At 34.1% G+C, this 22,635-nt stretch overlaps 1 protein-coding gene across 2 annotated transcripts in view; it reads left to right on the forward strand.

Annotated features, from left to right (window-relative positions):
* LOC120412660 (uncharacterized) overlaps positions 1 to 22,635 on the forward strand; it is a 54,722-nt gene that overhangs the window by 9,817 nt on the left and 22,270 nt on the right. Inside the window, exons 2-5 of one of the 2 annotated variants that reach the window (XM_039573222.2) lie at positions 9,666 to 9,887; positions 9,982 to 10,145; positions 12,550 to 12,939; positions 18,408 to 19,429. In XM_039573222.2, the coding sequence (XP_039429156.1) occupies positions 9,666 to 9,887; positions 9,982 to 10,145; positions 12,550 to 12,939; positions 18,408 to 19,133 (1,502 nt within the window). In that variant the 3' untranslated portion in view covers positions 19,134 to 19,429. Of the gene's footprint in view, positions 1 to 9,665; positions 9,888 to 9,981; positions 10,146 to 12,549; positions 12,940 to 18,407; positions 19,430 to 22,635 lie in introns of those variants that run through there. The other variant, XM_039573223.2, reaches the window with a different exon arrangement.

The raw sequence follows: 22,635 nt of genomic DNA on the forward strand, positions 1-22,635 counted from the left end.
TTGCTTTATGGTGACCGTTGAAGTCACCTTCTTTTTTATAGCATTTTAACCTGGTTGTGACTTTTTTTTCTCTATATGTTTATTTATTGGCGTTCTAGGAAATTGTCACCGAGAGCAAAGGCTGTTGTGAATCACATCTTTTTTTGCTATTTGTGGTTTAATATTTTGCTACTTGTGGTGGACATGAATAACCGCAAATATTTTTTCCACTTAAATTAACGTAACCGCAAATCTGTCACGATGAATCAAATAAGAATCATTTTAATTCAGTTAGAATACTAATTTTGAGTGTTTTATTTTTTTTATTTTTGGGTCATTCCCAAGTGCATATTGGTCCAAATTTGTCAAAACATGTTGGTATTAAAAAAGAATAAAATTTCTACACTGTACAAGACTCTTCAAATATATGATTTTTTTTTTTTCTTCAAAGCTTGATTTTTTGCAAATATTTTTTCGATAAAAATGATGTTTGAAATTATTCTGTCACTGAAATGTAAACTTTCAGAAAATATACTTAACAAATTGCAAAGAAGAAAACTATTTTATAAGGCTTAATCTAAGCGATAATGGTGCTCCTATCCGAAATAGGGTGGTCAAAAACTGACGTTTTTCGTCGATTTTCGCAAAAATCTCATTTTTCCTTAAAAATCATATTTCCGGAACGGCTATAACAAATTTAGAGCGCCACATTTCAAAAAAAGGCTGGGGCTTTTAAAGAAAAATATGTTGAGGTCCGAAAAAAACAGCTAAATGTTAAAAAGGTCCTATGAAAATTTAATTTGCTGATTTGAAGATCTCGGGACCAAAGAGCTCATGTGAGCAATTCTCTACGAAATTGGCCGACTTTGACCATTTTTATTTTTTGTATTTTTTTATTTGGCTCAAACTTTGTGTCATTGGTTCTCCCATACAAGTCTCCAAACAATTTTGGCAGCTGTCCATACAAAAACGGTATGTAAATATTTGAAAATTTGTAACTTTTGAATGAATGTTGTGATCAATTTGGTGTCTTCGACAAAGTTGTAGGTATTGATGAGGACTATTCAGAAAAACAAAAGTTCAATTTCCCAAAATTCGTGTTTTTTTTAATTTTGTTTTTTTTTATGTTTAAGCACGGTGTATTTTTCGAGAACATTAAAATAAAAAAATCGGCTAGACTGATATTTGGCACCATAAAAGAAGGGCTCTTTCCCGACATTTTGCGGGGTCCGGCGAAATATTTCGTCGGGGGTTCTAGAGCAACTTTTTTTGATGATTTTTTTTTCAATTTTATAGGATTTTTCTTCAGTAAAGTCGATGGAAATCGATGGGTTCATTTTCATATCCATCAAATTTGTTATGAATGTGCATCAAGAAACTCTAAATTACATGTTTGACCTCAAATAAAAAAGTTTCCAACTTAAATTCACCAGATTTCTAGCTTTCTTTGAAATAACCCCAACATCCAAGCTGGTAACCTCAAAACAACCGAATAAAAATCTTTTCTTTGTTCAATTTGTCATAAAAATGCAGCAAAAGATTTCCCGGATACAAATTCGAGCTTAAACCATTGCTAAACTAAGAGTATTTATTTTTTCAATCCTCAGCCGTGTACAACACAAGGCGTCATCCATAAAATACGTACGCTCTTAGGGGGGGGGGGGGGGGTGGTTACCGTAGGTGTGACAAGATGTGACCAAGGGGGAGGGGGGGTTTGCGAGACTGTGACGTCACGCTAGGTTGTTTTTTATGATTGCATAATATTAATTCGAAATGTACACAATTAAATTAAATCCTCGTTTCTAAAATTGTTTGCTTACTATTATTTAGAAGAACCGTCATCAGGGGTGACATTGGGTCTGGGGGGTGAGATTGGGTCATACAAATTTCTGCATTTTTGTTTGACCCAAAACTCACCCCCAGACCCAATGTCACCCCTGATGACGGTATCACATTATAATTATTATATTGTCACATTTTTTTTTGCAGCTGGAACTTCAATATTTTGCAAATTCTTGCTTGATAAAAATAAATGCTTTGAAAGCAGGGTGTTCATAAGAAAACTGCTATAAATGGTTTAAACTTATTAGATACAAAGCTGTGAAAAACAGTTTTTAAGATTTTTTAATACTTGAATGTTATACCAGGTCTTATAATTTTTAAAAGATACAAAACTGTTTTTTGTTTTGTAATGTTTTTTTCTAAAAAATGAATAATTAGACAATTTTTTTTTTCATTTTAAAATTGGCAAAAATACCAAAATTATGAGAGTTTCAATATATAAAAACTATGAAAAAATCCCATCGAAAACAAGGGGAGGGGTCTGGCAAAATGTGACGTACTTTTTGAGGGGGGGTTCAACTTTGTGTGACAAAGTGTGACATAGGGGGGAGGGGGGGATTTAATTCCCATTCAAACGATGAACACCACCGACTGAGTTGGATTTGGGTTGGAAACATTTTATTTGACTTCAAAAATGCAATTTAGAGTCTCTTGAGGCACATTTATAAGAAATTTGATGGATATGAACATGAACCCATCGATTTCCATCGACTTTTCTGAAGAAAAATCCTATAAAATTGAAAAAATAATCTTAAAAAGAGTTGCTCTTGACCCCCCGACGAAATATTTCGCAGGACCCCGCAAAATGTCGGGAAATAGCCCTTCTTTCATGGTGCCAAATATCAGACTAGCCGAATTTTGTTTATCTTAAGTTTGTTCTAGGAAACACACCGTGTAAGGAGACATAAACCCGCATCTTTTAAGCCATTCCAAAATTTTGCCAACGAGTTATGATTTTTTTTCAAATTGTGATTTTTGTAAAAAAAATGAAATCATGTACTTAAAATTTACTGACCTCATTTTTTATGTAAAATCTACATTGCAATCGAGAAGTGCTTATAAGGTTTTTTGATAAACTGCACAGTTTTCAAGATATAGCCATTTATAGTTGAATTTTGTCTGAAAAATTCCGGTTTTTTTTTTATAAATAGTGTCCAGGATTTCCATTCCTAAACATATTTTTTTCGAAAAGTTCCGAAAGTTTCCTACAATTTCGTCTAAGAATTATTGAAGATTGGGCCACTGGTTGCTGAGATACAGCAGATAAAAGAAAAAGAAACAGGGAAATTGAATTGTTATAAGTCTCACTCAAACAACACTCCATTTTCTAATGTCGGTATCTCAGCAACTAATGGTCCGATTTTCAATTTTAAAAAATGAAACATTCGTGAAATTTTTCGATCTTTTCGAAAAAAAATATTTTAAGATTTTTGGATAAAGAATAACATTTACAAAGGGCCAAACATTCAAATTTATGTCTTTTTGAAATGTTAGTCTTGATAATTTTTTTTTTTGAAAATATTGTTTTTGAACAGATCGAAAAATTTCACGAATGCTTCATTTTTTAACACTGAAAATCGGACAATAAGTTGCTGAATCGACATTAGAAGGTAGATGGTAAATTATATGAGACACACCTAAATCACAGACACAGTTTTAATTTTGATAGCTTCGTAGCAACTTGCGTGCATTTTTTTGATTTTTATCAAGACACAAGCCTTACCCGACAAACTTCGTTCTGCCTTTTTTTCGTTTGATGACGTTTTTAACTTGTTTGCTTATTCAGCCTACTGTGATCAAAAATTGATATAACGTAACTTTTGCCATACAATCTGCAGATTTTCCGGAATCGGTTCCAGAATGGCCATAGTTGTAACTTTTTGGCGTAAGAACCTTTCTTGGACTTATACGAACCCAACGCAACAAAGAGCACCTCGATCCGACGCTCCGTATTGAACTGATTCGCGTTCGAACAAAACCGTCGAAACTTTTTATATATATATAGATATTTATTTTGATAATAATATCTTCTTTCCGCTCAAGCACAGGCTTTCCTATAGACCGGCTGCGAAATTATAGGAAAATATTATCTGTAACTTGATCTAATTTATTTCCAGGACCGAACATAAGGTTTTGTTTTTCCTCAATGAGTGGGCGATTTACCAAGGTCCAAAATAGATTTGGGGGTTCTGAAAGTTACAAAAAAGTCTCCATTGGGTTTGTGCACGGTCCCATGTGTCATCTGACGAGAAAATGCAATTTTATAATTGAGATTTCAATTACATACTAGACCACACTATCACTCATAGTTCTAACGAGCGATTTGTCCATTTGATAACAAACTACACGTAACACATTTCGTAATTTTTCCCATCTGTGACAACGTCGATTCGACAACATGACTCAAAGCGATCACCATTAGTTTCACCTCCCTTCAATGTTCACTACTTAAAGGTCGTACTGTTATCATGTACGTAACGCATCACGATTTTATCGCCATCAAGTTCATTGCACAATGATGACTTCCAGGTGAACCTCTATTTGTTTTGTTTTTGGGAAGTACCTATTGCATAACTACATGCTAAATTGTGTCATTTGAGTTATTGTGCGATAAGCAATAATTGAGTTTAAAGTTGATGTAAGTTTGAGCAATTTCTGGGCAGCTTCCATGACGTCAGTCTCTGTCAGCTCAACTTTCCTTTTGTTAATCTCGAGTCAGTCACGCCGGTTTCACATGACGTTGTAGTTTTAAATTAGCAAAATCTTACAAGTGGGAAGAACACGTTGCCCGCCATGCGTGGGAATCGTGTAGCAGCTCATGCTATAAAGCATTCCAGAACGCATCATCTGCTCTGCTCAAACGATGATCGAGATCGAGACTGATCGAGAAACACTTGATCAAATTATCGCGCTGATTTCTCTGGGGGTTTTCTCATCACATTGCCTCTCATCTAATGATACTTGATTGCTTCAATGCTGCTCGCAGCCAAATTTATTGCCACCAAATTGGCGCGAATCAAAAAACAAAAGCAAAACATTGTCTTTCGATTGGTTTTGACATGTCTGCCAATTAGCGTCGCTCGTGTGTGTGCGGGGTTTTTCATGCATTATATTTCTTACAAATTTCACACTTTACTTGCAAATGCACACATGGTGAATGGTGATGCACCTCACTGTGCGTATGCATAATTTTGCAAACAAAAAGTGCAGTGCAGAAAATGACGCCGACAAACGTCGTTGCATAGCAGAACACAAAAAAATTAAGGCGCAATAAAACTACCCTCCACAACTGATGTGACTGTGACTGTCGTCATCCCCCCCAACAGTCACGATGTGGGGTACAGTCAACCCCACTTTTAGTGAATTTCTTACTTTGGTATGCAAATTAAGTAAAATTGTTATCACTTTTATGCTACCCAAATTATGATTTGTGTCTTTGCTAATTTTCCTAATTTTCCGTACTCTACAAAGTCTCACTTTTCTAACACCGCACATCCGAAAGTGTTGGAATGGGGTAATTTCTGGTCCTCCTCCCCCCTCCCCCTCTCAAACCGCGTACAGAACGTTGCCAATTAGCTGAGGAAATGCGGTGTGCAAATTGTGAATCTAAACATTGCACCGCGACGACCCTCTTGTCAATCGCTCAAGTGGCAAAGATCAACAGCTTTTTCTGCCGCCTCGAGTCGTAGTGGAGGATTAAAGTGGCGGTTTTCACACTTTCAGCAGTTGTAAGCCGTTTTCAAGATCTTCGACCTTTCCCCGCCTAATGAATTACTATTATTATTATGATTTGGGTGAGTTTGGGGTGAGCAACCAGTTTCGGCAGCACAGATTATGGTGAACCTGACCGTGAGGGGATTTACCAATTTTTGAGATAAATACAGTAATCGATTCGTTGGGTGTGAAATTCTTCACCGTAAGGGGGAAATAAGGAGGGCACTTGAGCGTACTCATCTTGCATGCAAATGGTGTTGGGTCTTCTGCTGGTGCCTCGTACTTTTGCACCGACTGGCAGAGCACTCTGAACAAGGTCAATGATTTCTCTTTCGTTTTACGCATGCTACATATCACGTTTGCTGTTGCGATTTGTTTTGATTTGACGGTTGGAATTAATCTTTTTTTATGAACTTGCTTAGATCTTATAAAATAGCAAGATAGATTGCAATTTGTATTTTTATTTAACTTCCAAGGTTGGTTTTTCTGACCAATACTGGTATTAGAAGCATATATTGGACCCAGATACTATAGTTACATATGTGCAAAAAAATGAATATTCCAGCAAAAATGATGAAGGCGATGCAAGTGAGGTATACCCATTGACTTGATATTGGTAAAAAAGAATGAATTATTTCTTGCTTTTTTTACCTTTTTTACGCTGTAAGTGCTGTTCCAGCTTGCAGCATTTGTATCGTAAAGTTATACGTTTTTGAATTTTTTTAAAGTTTGGAACTTTTTGTTTTATTTTTATTTTATTTTGATGAAACATTATGTGTACCGTCCCTGTGGCCAAAGAAGACATTTTGAATGATTATTTCTTTCATAAAAGTCTTCATACAATTTTGGCAACCGTCCATACAAAAAGGCTATGAAAATATTCCAAAATCTGTATCTTGAGAACGGATTTTTTTTTATCAATTTGGTGTAATTAGAAAAGTTGTAGGACTGGGACTTGTCAGAAAAAAAAAAGTTGGACGGTTGACAAGAACTGCACAAAATAAATATTATTGAAAAATCTTTTTTTTTTTAATGTTTGAGATGAAACAAAATGGCATCTTTGGAGCTATGACACAAGTCGAATTGAATTAAGTTGACAGTGATGCCAATTTTCGATATTTTTTTTAAACTTCGAAAATTGTCTAAAGCTATTTTTACTTTGATAATAGTTGCAAAAAAAAAATTTGCAATCAAAAAGTTCTCGACATAAAATTCAATATCGTGCACTGTTTTCAAGTTAAAGTCACTTAAAATTATTTTTTTGTGTAAAAGTGACGTGTAGAAGTCATGATTAAGCTGCTTAATCATGACTAGGGCGTCTGATTTTCCCGGGTTTTGAAATTCCCGGGAAACGGGAATAATAATTCCCGGGATCCCGGAAAATTTTTGAAGCAGTAATAAAATCTTTGTTAATTATATTTGTTATGTTTTTCAAGCCTAAAATTACAAAACTAGCTCAATACTGTTAATTGGTGATAATTTACACTTCAATCTTAGCAAGGACAGCAGTTTTAAGGATAGCTTAAAATACATAAAAAATCGCTCTTTGATGTGCTTTGGAATTTGAATAAACCGCAATTTATATATATTTAAAAAAAATCGACAGTTTTGTTCGAATGCGAATTAATTCAACACGGAACGTCGGATCGAGGTGCTCTTTGTTGCGTTGGGTTCGTATGAGTCCAAGGAAGGTTCTTACGCCAAAAAGTTACAACTTTGGCCACTCTGGAACCGATTCCGGAAAATCTGCAGATTGTATGGGAAAAGCTGCGTAAAATCAAATTTCGATCACAGGAGGCTGAATTAGCAAACAAGCAAGAAACGTCAAGAAACCAAAAAAGGGTAGGACGAAGTTTGCCGAGAAGAGCTTGTTTTAAATATATTTCTTTTTTATTCATCTATATAACAAGACTACAAAAGCTTAAACAATTTCATTGAAACTGTCTAAAACAACAACACTATAGATAAGTTTAGAATTTTATGTTTTATATTTAAACATATTTTAAAAATTATCCCTAAGTCACTACCGCCAACTGGAGATAATCGGGACTGCAGTCTGAATAGATACAGGAGAATTTAGAGCAATAAATTTGGAAATCGGTGTACTAATTGTTTTGTAATAATCCTGTTGTAACTAAAATCAATCAAAACAATCAGAACATTATGTCAAAAATGGCTAAAACAGCAGTCTAAATTCCTTACTTTTGTCCTGATTTGCTGCAGATGCTGGATTTTGATGAAATAATGAAATATGATTTTTTTTAAAGCCATGAATATACGAAAATATAATACCAATTATTTTTTAAATATATAAAATTTAATAGAAAATATTTAAAGCGCAAGGCATTTTGCGGGTCTGTAAACTAAAATTTCAGCAATTTTCCCTAACAAGCCAAATTTATGCTGATACATGCCGAATACAAATTTGAATGCTTTAAAATTCTTATCGAGTACTAAGTATTCAACTATTCATCTATTTCCACAACCAAATCTGAACTTCCAAACCAAAATTTGATTTGTTTTCACAAAATTGTTGAGACAAAAATTAAAAAAAAATCCCGGGATTCGGGAATTCCCGGTTTTGAAAAATCCCGAGATTTTTGTCCCGGGAATTCCCTGGATGGACGCACTAGTTAAGCTTGACAATCTCTAATTTTTTATTGGAAAATTCAAAAAATTTCCTACAAATTTACTTCAAAGGCATTGTAAATTGGTTACTGACCCTTAAAAAAAAAAGCAAATAGAAAAAATTGGTTTTCTCTACATCACTATGACTTTCAAGTGACGACTACTTAGCAAATATACGTCCGATTTTTGTCAATTTGTCAAAAAAAAAAAAACAAGTTTTATATTTCACTATATCAAATGCCAAGGTCGATTGAGGAAAATAACATATTTTTGTTAAAGAACGGGAAATTTTACGATAATTACATTTTTTGATATTGAAAATCTGACGCATATTTGCATCCTTGGACTAATTTACTTACCGGAGAATTAAAAGTTTGTAGAAAAATATCCAATTTAAATATGATTTTCTACAACTTCAAAAAATGTTGTATTCAACTCGTTTCAGAACTTGATTTTTGCAGCACTCGTCGATTTTACCCAACTCGATTAACCACCTTAGACAACTGTACGACTTTTGCTGACAAATAATTCTTTTTGCAGCTTGTTGCATAAACCACTATTTTTAATTTTTCGAAACAATTGCTGTAATGTAAGTAAGCCATTTCGTCACTACAATATGATGGTAAAAGTAGGTATTTTCGAAACGTAATTGCAAAAATGAAGTCATTATGCTTTCGTGTTAAAAAATTATAATTGCAAAAAATGCTTTGTTGTTGGATATGAAATAAAATTTTCTAAGTCTTTGTTTTACATTTTTCAAGCTCCGTGAAATTGTTTTGGAATTCGAAATCCCCTTGAAAATTGCGATTTTTTAGCTTGAATAATCAGTAAGCTAAGCTAATTTGTTATGTGATCGATTAAATGTTACCAGAACTCGTTGAAATAGGTTTAAAATCAGCCTCATTTTAAACTCTCTTTAGGCTTAATTAATAGTATACATTTGAATAATCAAGTAAATTTGAAACGTGTAAAAAATGATAGTGCTTAAAAAATCGTCAGAAAAATTCGATCTCGATTCTGGAATGAAAGTAGAGTAGTAGAGTAAAGTTGTTCGAAAAACATTTATGGTTGAAATTAATTAAACACAAACCGTTTCCCAAAGTGCCACATCCAATCGTGTCAGTCAAGCAAACTGTAACGCAAACAGCCCGTAACATCTCTATGTATAATTCCAAAATCGCGATATCCATCAGCTGGCAATTTCGTGTCACTCGGTTCAGTTGATGTCAACTCTATTCACAGTCGCAAAATGCAAAACCAGAATATTGACTCATCACCGTCGTCGTCGTCGCAGTCGCAGTTTTGTTTACGTTTCGTGATTTGTGCTGCCCACGCGCATGTGGGTGACCCAATGCGAAAGCCGGAAACGGCTGGTGACACCTTTTAAATGCAAATAAGCGGCAGGTGCTAATTTTTTGAAATAAAAAGGGGGAGCGCTCTAATTAAGCCGACTTGGAATTAGGTTACTTAAAAAATGCTTTTTTTCTACTCTAATTTTCCAGCCCGCAATGACGACAGCAAGAGCGATCCCTCAAGCGATGCCGAGTTCATCGTGGTCCCTCTGGAACATCAGCGACCCTCGTACATCAACCGATACCCGTCGAGCTTTGAGGGCTTCGACGGTGTGCTGGACACGGACGATTTCGCCCACGCCGGCGGCCAGAGTCCGGTCTTTTTCCCGTCCATCAATCCGTTCACGTGGCAGTTTTCGTCTTACCTTGACGGTGAGTGAGTCTAAATTCAAGCAATTAAACAGCTTTAATCTCGAATCTCTGACTAATTGTTGCTGCATTCCTGGTGTCTTCTTCTTGCTGTTAGATGTAATCAAGCGGGTACGTGATCGATTTGCCGGCTCGTGGAATCCGTTCTACGGCGGTGGTGACTTTATCCCGTCCGGACCGGGACTGTTCCCGATTGATATTCCCGACGTGGACACGGCGGACGTGGAGGGCGGACAAACCAACTCGACCTCGACCGTGAAGGTAGGTGAAATAATTAATGGCTGTTCGAAAATTATCAAGAGTCTTGTAAAGAATTTTATTTTATTTTATTGCATGTTTAAATTAATAGTTGATTTTAACCCACAAAAATGTCAACAGTTGTCCTTCTATTTGTTTATAGAGAAATTATGTGTATTTAAGAAGTTTTTTTGACTATAATTTCCTAAGTATGGAAGGCAAGAATGGTTAGAATTCACATCAATTTTTTTTTTTTCAAAAAACTTAAAATTTGTGATGAAGATATGGCTGCAATCAACAAAAAACAATTTAAAATACATTTTTTTGAGTTCATTATCAATTAAAGTACGTCAGGGCTCTTTAAAGAATATGTTTAGTATTTTTAAATTTCTGGTGTACAGAATCCACACAAAGTATATTTTTTTGTTCACAAAATATAAATCTCGTTCATAGGGGAAATTCTCGTATGTTTGGCAGGTTAAGCACTCGCTCCTAACTCCATCCAATTTGCTGATTTTCACTATTTAAACAACTAATTTAGCAAAACTTTTGATAGAAACTTGTTTGCTCACTTCTTATTGAGGTATTTATCACTCGATTTCAGTTGAAAACGCTTTTAATTAGCTTTAATTGAATGTCAAACCTGCCAACATTAGAGGCACGCTGGAATTAGATGCTGTTCCCCTACTTATATTTTTTTTAATTAACTGTTTGCAAAACAACTGACTAATAGAGTTTTCAACATTAAAAAAATAAAAAAGTGGCGTTCAGTTTAATTTTTTTTGTGTGAAATATATATTTTTAGATTTTCTGCGACACATCAGCATTATAAATTTAGTGCAGTTAAAATACTCAAATTTGTCTCAAGAAACAAGCTTTTTTGACGGGATTTTCAAAAAATAGATTTTTTTCGTGCAAAGTGCCCAAACTTCCCTAAATAAATGTTTTTTTTTCTTAAATTTTAAATTTGAAAGAAACCTTTTTTTTCAAAATACCTATATATTGGCCATGTTTCTCGAAAAAATACTCCAAATTATTGTTATTCCAATATGGGTATCAAATGATCGGAATTTTTTCATACATTTGGAATGCAGTTGCAACAATACACAAAATTTTCACAAAACTACGTGTTATCGAAAAATACTTAATATTTCAGTTTTTTACAATATGGGTATAAGACGATCGGGAAATTTTCATACATTTCGCATTTGATAACATTTTTTTGAAAATATTCAAAATTAAAAAAAAACTACGTATTTTGTAAAACATACCCAAAATTTCAGATTTTTCAACATAGGTATCAAGGTATCGGGATTTTTCATACATTTCGAAAGTATTAACACATATTTTTGAAAATACTCAAAATTTTCACAAAACTACGCATTTTCGAAAAAAAATACTCAAAATTGCAGCTTTTTACAATATGGGTATAAAGCGATCAGGATTTTTTCATACATTTCGAACGTAATAATATTTTTTTAAGAAAATACTGAAAATATTCCCAAAACTACGTATTTTCGAAAAATTCACATAATATCGGTTTTTACCATATGGGCATCAAACGATACAATTTTTTACAAAACTACTTATTTTCGAAAAAAAAATACTCAAAATTTTCAGCTATTGCTATCGTGAAAAACTGAAATTTTGAGTATTTTTTCAAAAATACGTGGTTTTGTGATTTTGAAGTACTTCAAAAAAAATGTTATTATTACATTTGAAATGCATGAAAAAATTCCGATCGTTTGAAACCCATATTGTAAAAAACGGATTTTTGTAGTATTTTTCGAAAACACGTATTTTTTTTAAAACTGTTGTCTCTACATTCGAAATGTATAAAAAAAATCCTAATCATTTGATCCCATTATCTGAAAAACTGAAATTTTGAATATTTTTCAAAAATAGATTTGTGAAAATTTTGAGTATTTTTTATAAATGTTGTTATTACATTCGAAATTTATGAAAAAATATCCGATCATTTGATACCCGTATCATGAAAAACTTTAATTTTGAGTATTTTTTTCGAAAATACAAAATGCAAAATGGCTTCTTAGGGCATACCGAAAGCACCATAAAAGTTTCAGCCGTATTTAGAAAATACAAAAAATAAAATTTAAAAAAAACGATTTCGTAGAGAATTGTTCATATTGAATTTATTTTAGTAAGTTACTCCAAATACTCATTAATTTGTTCAAACTTTTTCTTCGTTTGATAAGACAAATTCAATAAATCGAATCGAAAAAATTGCTAACATTTGAATAATATTGTAATTTTAAATATTAATCATAGCTTTTTTTTATTGTTTTTTTCATCAGATTTCAGTATATTTTGACTATCTATTGAATCTTGTTTTTTTTTTAATCTTGAAAAGGTTCTCAAAATTCATAAAATATCATTAACTAAATTCAATCTGAATATCTAATTCCAGGTCATCGACGGCCACAAGGTGATCATAAACGACACGTACTACACCAAGAAGACCGACTTTGGCACTTCGGTGTTTAAGGTGCGCGTAATCGACGTCCAGCCCGCCGACGGAGAGGAATCCGGCGAGAAGGATGGCGGAGACAAGTCGGCCACCACCACGGAAAAGTCACTCGAAACTGGCAATCGCAATGGGGGCGCCGATGCCGATGAGGCTCCCAAGAAGGACTCGGACGACGAGGACAAGAAGGAACCGACCACGGCGGAAACGCCCAAGCGGGACACCGAGCTGGACTCGAGCGATGAGGAAGCTTCCCCGGCGGCGGATGACAGTCTGAACACGATTGACGACTCCAAGACTAAGGACATTGACGGTGACAAGAAGGACACGGAGGTAAATACTGAAGCCGATGCCGATTCTACTACCACTTCTGCTCCTGCTGCATAAATCTCTCTTTTTTCCTGCTAACATAACCTGTAAATCTGAATTGGATTGGCCATAATTGTACAGATTCCAACTATTTCCATCCAAAACTCTTACCTGTAGTCGATCTCTCTAACTGTTGTTATCTTAATTTCATCTCGAACATTTGCAACCAAACGAAAACTAAAAAAAAAAGAAAAAAACAATCAAGTATTACCAGTAGAAACTAGTTTCTATCTTCTACTACTTTCTTCAACTTCATCTTCTGAACTCTTAAAAAAACAAACCCCTTGTAAATATATAAAATTTGCAAAACGAATCCAAACTATTCCACAGGCCTGATTGCAATACGAGCGATAGAGCGTCCCCACGACGATCGCGCGATCCTCGACCCTTTGTAAAACATGTGTATTACGCTACTACTTTTTCCTTCCATAATAACTCTAAACAGATTTAGAATTGTACAAAAAAGAATAGAAGACGCACGTGTTAAGAAGGTTTGCAATTGAAGATGTGATGAAATGAATAGAAGTGATGAATATTACCTTATATATTTTATATAAAAAAAAAGATACGAATGAGATGATGTGACAAGAAAGAACAACTTTATGAAAACTTTGTATTGTAAATAAAGGAAACAACTGTTAAACAAATTAACACGATTAATTTTTCTTACCCCCTCTAAACGGTTGAGTTGTGTTTCTTTTTCCTTTGATTTACTACTTTTAATACTGCTACTACATACTTCTGCTGATGCTACTAAAGTTCGCGAATTCTGCATGTGAATAACGAGGATAATAATTATCATAAAGGTAAGTGGACTTTTCTTAACAATAACAGAATAATCGCAAACAAAAAAGTCAAAGTATTTATCCCTTTCAGGCCTGTTTTTTTTTATTATTCAATAGATCTCTTAAAATATGATTGTGAATTTATTTTTGGCATGTTTTTACTTGACAAAAATTCTGTACGGGAGCAGTTCTCTACGGAATCGGTCTTTTTTCTTTAATTTTAATTTTTGTATTTTTTAATCCGGCTGAAACTTTTTTGGTGCCTTCGGTATGCCCAAAGAAGCCATTTTGCATCATTAGTTTGTCCATATAATTTTCCATACAAATTTGGCAGCTGTCCATACAAAAATGATATGTGAAAATTCAAAAATCTGTATCTTTTGAAGGAATTTTTTGATCGATTTGGTGTCTTCGGCAAAGTTGTAGGTATGGATATGGACTACACTGAAAAAAAATGATACACGGTAAAAAAAAATTTGGTGATTTTTAATTTAACTTTTTGTCACTAAAACTTGATTTGCAAAAAAACACTATTTTTAATTTTTTTTATTTTTTGATATGTTTTAGAGGACATAAAATGCCAACTTTTCAGAAATTTCCAGAATGGGCAAAAAATCTTTGACCGAGTTATGATTTTATGAATCAATACAGATTTTTTCAAAAAATCGAAATATTGGTCGCAAAAATTTTTCAACTTCATTTTTCGATGTAAAATCGAATTTGCAATCAAAAAGTACTTTAGTAAATTTTTGATTAAGTGCACCGTTTTCAAGTTATAACCAATTTTAGGTAACTTTTTTGAAAATAGTCGCAGTTTTTCATTTTTTTAAAATAGTGCCCATGTTTGCCCACCTTTGAAAAAAATATTTTTGGAAAGCTGAGAAAATTTTCTATATTTTGCTTTATTGAACTTTGTTGATTCGACCCATAGTTGCTGAGATATTGCCATGCAAAGGTTAAAAAACAGGAAAATTGATGTTTTCTAAGTCTCACTCAAACAACCCACCATTTTCTAACGTCGATATCTCAGCAACTATAGGTCCGATTCACAATGTTAAAACATGAAACATTCGTGAAATTTTCCGATCTCTTCGAAAAAAATATTTTCAAAAATTTAAAATCAAGACTAACATTTAAAACGGGCCAAACATTCAATATTACGCCCATTTGAAATGTTAGTCTTGATTTTAAATTTTTGAAAATATTTTTTTCGAAAAGATCGGAAAATTTCACGAATGTTTCATGTTTTAACATTGTGAATCGGACCTATAGTTGCTGAGATATCGACGTTAGAAAATGGTGGGCTGTTTGGGTGAGACTTAGAAAACATCAATTTTCCTGTTTTTAAACCTTTGCATGGCAATATCTCAGCAACTATGGGTCGTATCAACAAAGTTCAATAAAGCAAAATATTGAAAATTTTCTCAGCTTTCCAAAAATATTTTTTTCAAAGGTGGGCAAACATGGGCACTATTTTAAAAAAATGAAAAACTGTGACTATTTTCAAAAAAGTTACCTAAAATTGGTTATAACTTGAAAACGGTGCACTTTATCAAAAATTCACTAAAGTACTTTTTGATTGCAAATTCGATTTTACATCGAAAAATAAAGTTGAAAAATTTTTGCGACCAATATTTCGATTTTTTGAAAAAATCTGTATTGATTCAAAAAATCATAACTCGGTCAAAGATTTTTTGCCCATTCTGGAAATTTCTGAAAAGTTGGCATTTTATGTCCTCTAAAACATATCAAAAAATGAAAAAAAATAAAAATAGTGTTTTTTTGCAAATCAAGTTTTAGTGACAAAAAGTTAAATTAAAAATCACCAATTTTTTTTTTACCGTGTATCATTTTTTTTCAGTGTAGTCCATATCCATACCTACAACTTTGCCGAAGACACCAAATCGATCAAAAAATTCCTTCAAAAGATACAGATTTTTGAATTTTCACATATCATTTTTGTATGGACAGCTGCCAAATTTGTATGGAAAATTTTATGGACAAACTAATGATGCAAAATGGCTTCTTTGGGCATACCGAAGGCACCAAAAAAGTTTCAGCCGGATTAAAAAATACAAAAAAAATCGAATGACCGAAATCTCAGAGAATTGCTCACGGGTCTTCCCAATGTGGCCAATGAATTTGTCCATAAAAGATTTGTTTAATTACTAAAAAAAATATTGTGGATTCAGCTGGTAGCTGGATTTTCTGGCATCTTCTCACGGTCATTGGAAACGGTCCGGAAAAGACCTAGGGGTTTCCAAGTGGTGTGAAAAATTTAAATTATTAGAAAAAATATGGATTTAAATTTTTATTTTTTTTTATACTTCTCCGACATCAGGAATATTTGTTTGAACATGCTCGCAAATTTTTAATTCAGTCGGAAAAGTATTATTTTTCTTGAAAAAACTGTCATAACTACATGATCACCCCTAATTCTGGCTCGATGCCGCCATCATGCGACCGCGTGCTCCGTTTGTTTGTCCACAAAGCAGCAGCTGGATGGTGAGACTAAGTGAGGGGGGAGAGGTTTTGACATTCTAATGCCCCCATCTGACCCGCCGCCTATTTCGTCGGTCGTTGAGCCGACGGTCTTTTTCAACGACCGAGTCCATTTATGAACTGATCGTACAATATATTGAAATATTTGAAAATTTCAATCTTTGGTAAGCTTTGTATGATATCTTCGGCAAATTGACAAATATTACACAAAAAAAACTAATTTTTGTAAAATTCAACTTGCTATCAAAATGTACATCACAATTGCCCAGGATTGTTTATTTTTAAAATTAAAATTCGTTTCAAATATTAAATAATTCTAAAATTAAAGGTTTATAAACTTTTTCAGTCCAGCTCAATTATCCGAAGTTCACGGAAAAATTGCAACTGGAAGCAATTTTCCAGAATTTCCCAAAAAAAATATAAATAATATTTTATTTTTTATTTGGTTACATATTTTTCCATGCATTTCCCATGTCAAAAGAAGCAATTTTTGCAACCTAAGATTTTCCATACAAGGCATCAAAAAATGATAAGGGATTTTCTGATTGAATTGTTACTCTCGGCAAAACGGTAGGTCATAATTAGGACTTTTGAAAAAACCCGAAAAAATCTTAATGCTTTAATGTAATTTTTCATGACCTTAAAATTAAATTCAAAAAAAAACAAAAAAAAAATTTTGCGCTTGAGTTTAGGATGGTGCAAAATCCGAAAACATAGATTTTTTTTGATATCTGGAAGATTCGAAATTATAGTCAAACAATTTTTTTAAAAATAAAGGACGCAACCCCTGCTAAATAACTCTGTAAAGGTAGAAAAAATTCAAACATTTTTATCTTTATGATTTTTTATCGGAATGCTGGTTTTTGAGATATAGCCTCCAGAAGTTTAAATTTTGTCAATGTTAATAAATGAATATTTTGTGATAATTTCAGCTATCTTCGATTAAAATTAATTTGAAATTTAAAAACAAAGTCCAACGTGGAAAAAAGACAAATTATTTGCTTTGGTCCTTAAAAAACGTTACTACTGGTAATATATTATTTTGTATTTATAAGAGAAAAAAAATTCACAAAAGAATAAAATTTTAACATTAAAAATCGAAAAAATAGTTTCCGAGGGATCGCTTGTTGAAAAATTAGGGCTTTGAAAAATTCTAGTTTCACAAAATTTTAACTTTGATAGGCTGTATCTCAGCAACCAGCAGTGACCATATTGTAGGAAATTTGCTCAGCTCTTTAAAAAATATTGCTGCAATATTGAGTGCTTTTTCTTCATGAGACTTTCATAAGATGCAACAATATTTACATTTTTTGAAAAGGTTAAAATGATATGCTAAAAATGCCAACAACTTGAAAATGTTGTTTTTATTTTTATATCTTCATTTTGTATCTTTCAAATGAATATGAAGTGTACATTTTTCGTTAAAAATTACATTAAAAATTTTGAAAGTCGTTTACAATTGCAAATTTGACTTTGCTTTATAAATTAAGTGTTGAAATTTTGTTTGACAATATTTTTTTATTTTTTTCTTGAAATCATACTAAAAAAAATATAGAAGCCAGATTTTGCAACATATTTAAAACAAGTTATGTATGCTAAGAATTCAATTCCAAAGTCGAATAAAAAAAATCGATAAAAAAATTGTTTTCCGTGTACATATTTCTGCTGAAGAGTCCTTACCATAACCTAACACTTTACCGAAGATACCAAAGCGATCAGAAAATTCCTTTTCAAGTTACAGGTTTTCGAATATAATCTCGAATTTGATGTTCAAAATGAGAAACTAAGTACGAAAAAACTTATTTCTTTGTCCATGATGCGATAACCCGAAGTTCCTTAGAATTAAGAAAAAGTAAATATGATATATCGAACTTCGACAAATTTAAGCTTACGATAATAGAGTTTGGGCTGGTATTTATGGTTTTTATGAGAAAAAAATATATTGACAATTTTAAATTAAAGACCAATTTATGAAAAGGCCCAAAAAATTTAACAAAAGCCTGATTACTACCTAAACTATTTTATGAATACAAGAGAATTATTCAAAAGTTTAGGTGATCTTGTATTATTGTTTAATATATTTTTTAATAATATTTCATATTATATTTGCAAGTGTTTATTTCAACCAACAATATTTTCCACCAGCTCAGCGCCTCTTCCGGCATCGAATCTCTCGAAGGAGAAATCCTGCTAGCGAAGCTAGCCCTCTCCTCACCGGAACTGAGCGAATCCCTCGAACGGAACGCCCTCAACAGTGAACTCAACGAGGACTCCGTCGAAGACTCCGATGACATAATCTCCCCGGATGAGTGGAAGCAGCATCAGGACGACCGAAAGCGAATCGTAGTCGGAACCCGATACCCAATCCGTAACCAAAACCAAAACCAGGAAGTGGACGGAACTTCCGAACCGGCAGTCATCGATCTAACCGGCGACATCGCAATCAACGAAATGCTAGCTGACAAGTCGATTCCGTTGCATCCGGACGTGGAGGTGTTTGCCCCTAACCGACGCCGCCCGGTTCAGCAAGATCCGATGTCGTCGTTCCCGGCCATGTTCCCCACCTTCCCGCAGCAACCCTTCCCCGGCGTTAACCGGTTCCCTGGGATCCCATTCCCCGGTCAGTTCCCACAGCAGTTTCCCCAGCGGCCGATTGGACAGTACCCGGTTCAGTCCTTTCCGATGTTCCACCCGCAGCAAAATCCGATGTTTGGCGGGGGACAATTTCCGGGAGGTCAGCAGTTCCCGGTTCAGAGACCTGCTAACGTCCCCATTGGAGGTGGAGCGGGAGGATTTGGCCAGCAAACGCCGGTTCTCATGATGACCTTCCCGCCGGGATTTCCGGCAATCTTTAGGGAGGTGAGACCGTAGAAGGAGGAACTGCTGCTGGCAGCAAAAAAAGGATTTAGACAGTAGTAATTTATTGCAAACTATTTATTGTGCTAATTTATTGAAAACAATACACCGCTCTAACCTCAACAGAGATTAACCAAATGTACCAAAGATCAGGGAAAAAATACTCGGAGCGAGACTGAGATTAATAAGCAAATAAACTCGCATAGCTGAGAGAATGTGTTGTGCAATACAATCTTCTTTAGTTTGTAGGAAAAAAGAATTCAAGATTGTTTCGTAGTATTATTGAATAAACCAGTAAACCATTACAAACAGTTCGTTGGTGACACTTTTTCTTTTATTTATCACAATTTCAAAAATTTCTTCTGTTCTGTTCTGATATAGTGCTTCAAATCTTAAGTGTTTGATTGAAATAAAACGATCATTTTGAACGAAAATAAGTTAATGATTCCGTTTTGCTATACTTAACCAACCCGATTTTGGGAAGTTCGCTTCCGTTTCCCCCCGATTACCGCAATCGCAATTTTTTCACATTATTGACTGTATCTTTTAACTGGTATGCCCAAATGAGAACTGATTGCTTCCTTAGGTCAGCAATTCCATTTGAAAAGAGCCTAAACCGAAAAAAAGTTCTCCGATCGGACTCACAATTTTTCTCGGGGTTTCTTGGCCAAAAAAATCAGACCCATATTTTTTTTTCGACCATTAGGGTGACCTTCATCGTGCTTGGGTGCAAATTAAAGGGGATTAGTTTGGCTATTTGAGAAAAAATGTAAGTAGATTAACATTTAAACAAGTCGTATGGAAACATAAAATGGCATTTTGACCGTGTCTGGACCAATGAGCCTATGTCTGAAAATATTGTTATCGGATTCCTCGGAAAATTTCACATAAAATATTAAAAAAATTGGCGATGTCGAACTATACATTTTCGAGATATGATTTTTTGCCGATTTCGTCATTTTCCTGTTTTTGCGCGTGGCACGTCGAAGAACTCAGTTTTTATTTTCAAAAAATCATATCTCGGAAACGTACAGTTCGACATCACCAATTTTTTGATATTTCATGTGAAATTTTCCGAGGACTCCGATAAAAATATTTTCAGACATAGGCTCTTTGGTCCAGACAAGGTCAAAACGCCATTTTATGTTTTCATACGACTTTTTCAAATCTTAAGCTAGATTTTTGAAACTTCTTACTATTTTTCTCAAATAGCCAAATTAATCACCTTTCTTTTGCGTCTAAGACTGCTAAAATCGGAGGAAATGAAGTGGAGATGTGATTTTTTGTAAAAAGTGGTTTTTGCGAAAAATTACGAAAATTGCCATTTTTCGACACAATGTAGGTCACCCTAATGGCCAAACAAAAAAATACGGGTCTAATTATTTTGGCCAGGGAAACCCCTGAAAAAATTTGAGCCCGATCGTAGAACTTTTTTTTCGGTTCAGGCTCTTTTCAGATGGAATTTCTGAGGTTTGTCTTCAACATTCATGGTTTTGACAATATTTGCGATCAAACGCTAAACAATCTATTTTCTTGAAAAGCACGAAGTTTTCGCTGTCACAAGATAGCACACAACAGGCGACATGCCATTTTCAATTTAGCTCTTTGCCAACATATGGCGTCGGTGGTGTAATGGTCAGCATAGTTGCCTTCAGTGCTGAAAATGTCAGGGGTCCTGACTCGAAAATCGGCGACGCTGACACGAATTTTTGAGATCCATTCACTGAAGCGCAAAACCGTGACATAAACAAACCCGGCGCAGTCGTGAGTGCCCTAGTTCATTGAGCAGCTGCAATGCGAGGCATTAGTCGACCAACGCTCATTCGACGTTGCACGCACACACATAAAGAAACTAGCTTTTACACAAAAAGTTCGTATTTATGCGTGGAAATGTAATTTTGAATATAAGTTATGGATGTTTTAAGTGTTTTGCACAGTCTACAACCATTCAACTGTTTGAAAATAGTCAAAATAGTGTTTAAAGAGAATTTTACGAGTCAGTCATATGACACGAATTGAGTGAGTGTAGCTCATTTTTTCACGTCTATCATTCTCCAGCAGCCGACCGGCACAAGTTAGGCGGCAGTGGTTGAATAGACACAGTAGGCTTGCAGTCACATGCTAGCAGTGGACTGACATTTTGGTTTGCTTCATGTGTACGCTGGGTTGGAAACTTTTTGCAGGCCTGGTTGCCTTCCAAGCAGTTGATCCGGGTTCGATTCGCAAGATGTTTTTTGTTGAGTGTTTTTTCATGAATGTTTTTTTGTTTTGCAATTTTGGTGAGCAACGAAGTAATTCTCTGTATTTTCTTGAGATTTTCACATTTTTCTTGAAATTGATGTTGATTTTCACATTTTTATAGACAAATAAAAAAACCCTTTTTTATCAAAAAAAAAAAAAATAAAAAAAATTGAGAACGAAACTTGCCTTTATTAAATGAGTGTTTCTTGGAAAAATACGACCATTGCTGAATATATTGAGTTTTGCAACTAATTGTATACCGCTATTGACTAATGATAATTGGGTAATTCTCTACCAACTCACACGAAATCGGGAAAAGTTGCCCCGACCCCTCTTCGATTTGCGTGAAACTTTGTCCTAAGGGGTAACTTTTGTCCATGATCACGAATCCGAGGTCCGTTTTTTGATATCTCGTGACGGAGGGGCGGTACGACCCCTTCCATTTTTGAACATGCGAAAAAAGAGGTGTTTTTCAATAATTTCCAGCCTGAAACGGTGATGAGATAGAAATTTGGTGTCAAAGGGACTTTTATGTAAAATTAGACTTCCGATTTGATGGCGTACTCAGAATTTCGAAAAAACGTATTTTTCATCGAAAAAAACACTAAAAAAGTTTTAAAAATTCTCCCATTTTCCGTTACTCGACTGTAAAAAATTTTGGAACATGTCATGTTATGGGAAATTTAATGTACTTTTCGAATCTACATTGACCCAGAAGGGTCATTTTTTCATTTAGAACAAAATTTTTCATTTTAAAATTTCATGTTTTTTCTAACTTTGCAAGGTTATTTTTTAGAGTGTAACAATGTTCTACGAACATTGTAGAACATTGTTACACTCTAAAAAATAACCCTGCAAAGTTAGAAAAAACACGAAATTTTAAAATGAAAAATTTTGTTCTAAATGAAAAAATGACCCTTCTGGGTCAATTTAGATTCGCAAAGTACATTAAATTTTCCATAAAATGACATGTTCCAAAATTTTTTACAGTCGAGTAACGGAAAATGGGAGAATTTTTAAAACTTTTTTAGTGTTTTTTTGATGAAAAATACGTTTTTTCGGAATTCTGAGTACGCCATCAAATCGGGCGTCTAATTTTACATAAAAGTCCCTTTGACACCAAATTTCTATCTCATCACCCGCTGGAAATTATTGAAAAACACCTCTTTTTTCGCATGTTCAAAAATGGAAGGGGTCGTACCGCCCCTCCGTCCCGAGATATCAAAAAACGGACCTCGGATTCGTGATCAGGGACAAAAGTTACCCCTTAGGACAA

The sequence above is a fragment of the Culex pipiens genome, chromosome 2, assembly GCF_016801865.2.
Source record: "Culex pipiens pallens isolate TS chromosome 2, TS_CPP_V2, whole genome shotgun sequence".
In the NCBI taxonomy this organism is placed as follows: domain Eukaryota; kingdom Metazoa; phylum Arthropoda; class Insecta; order Diptera; family Culicidae; genus Culex; species Culex pipiens.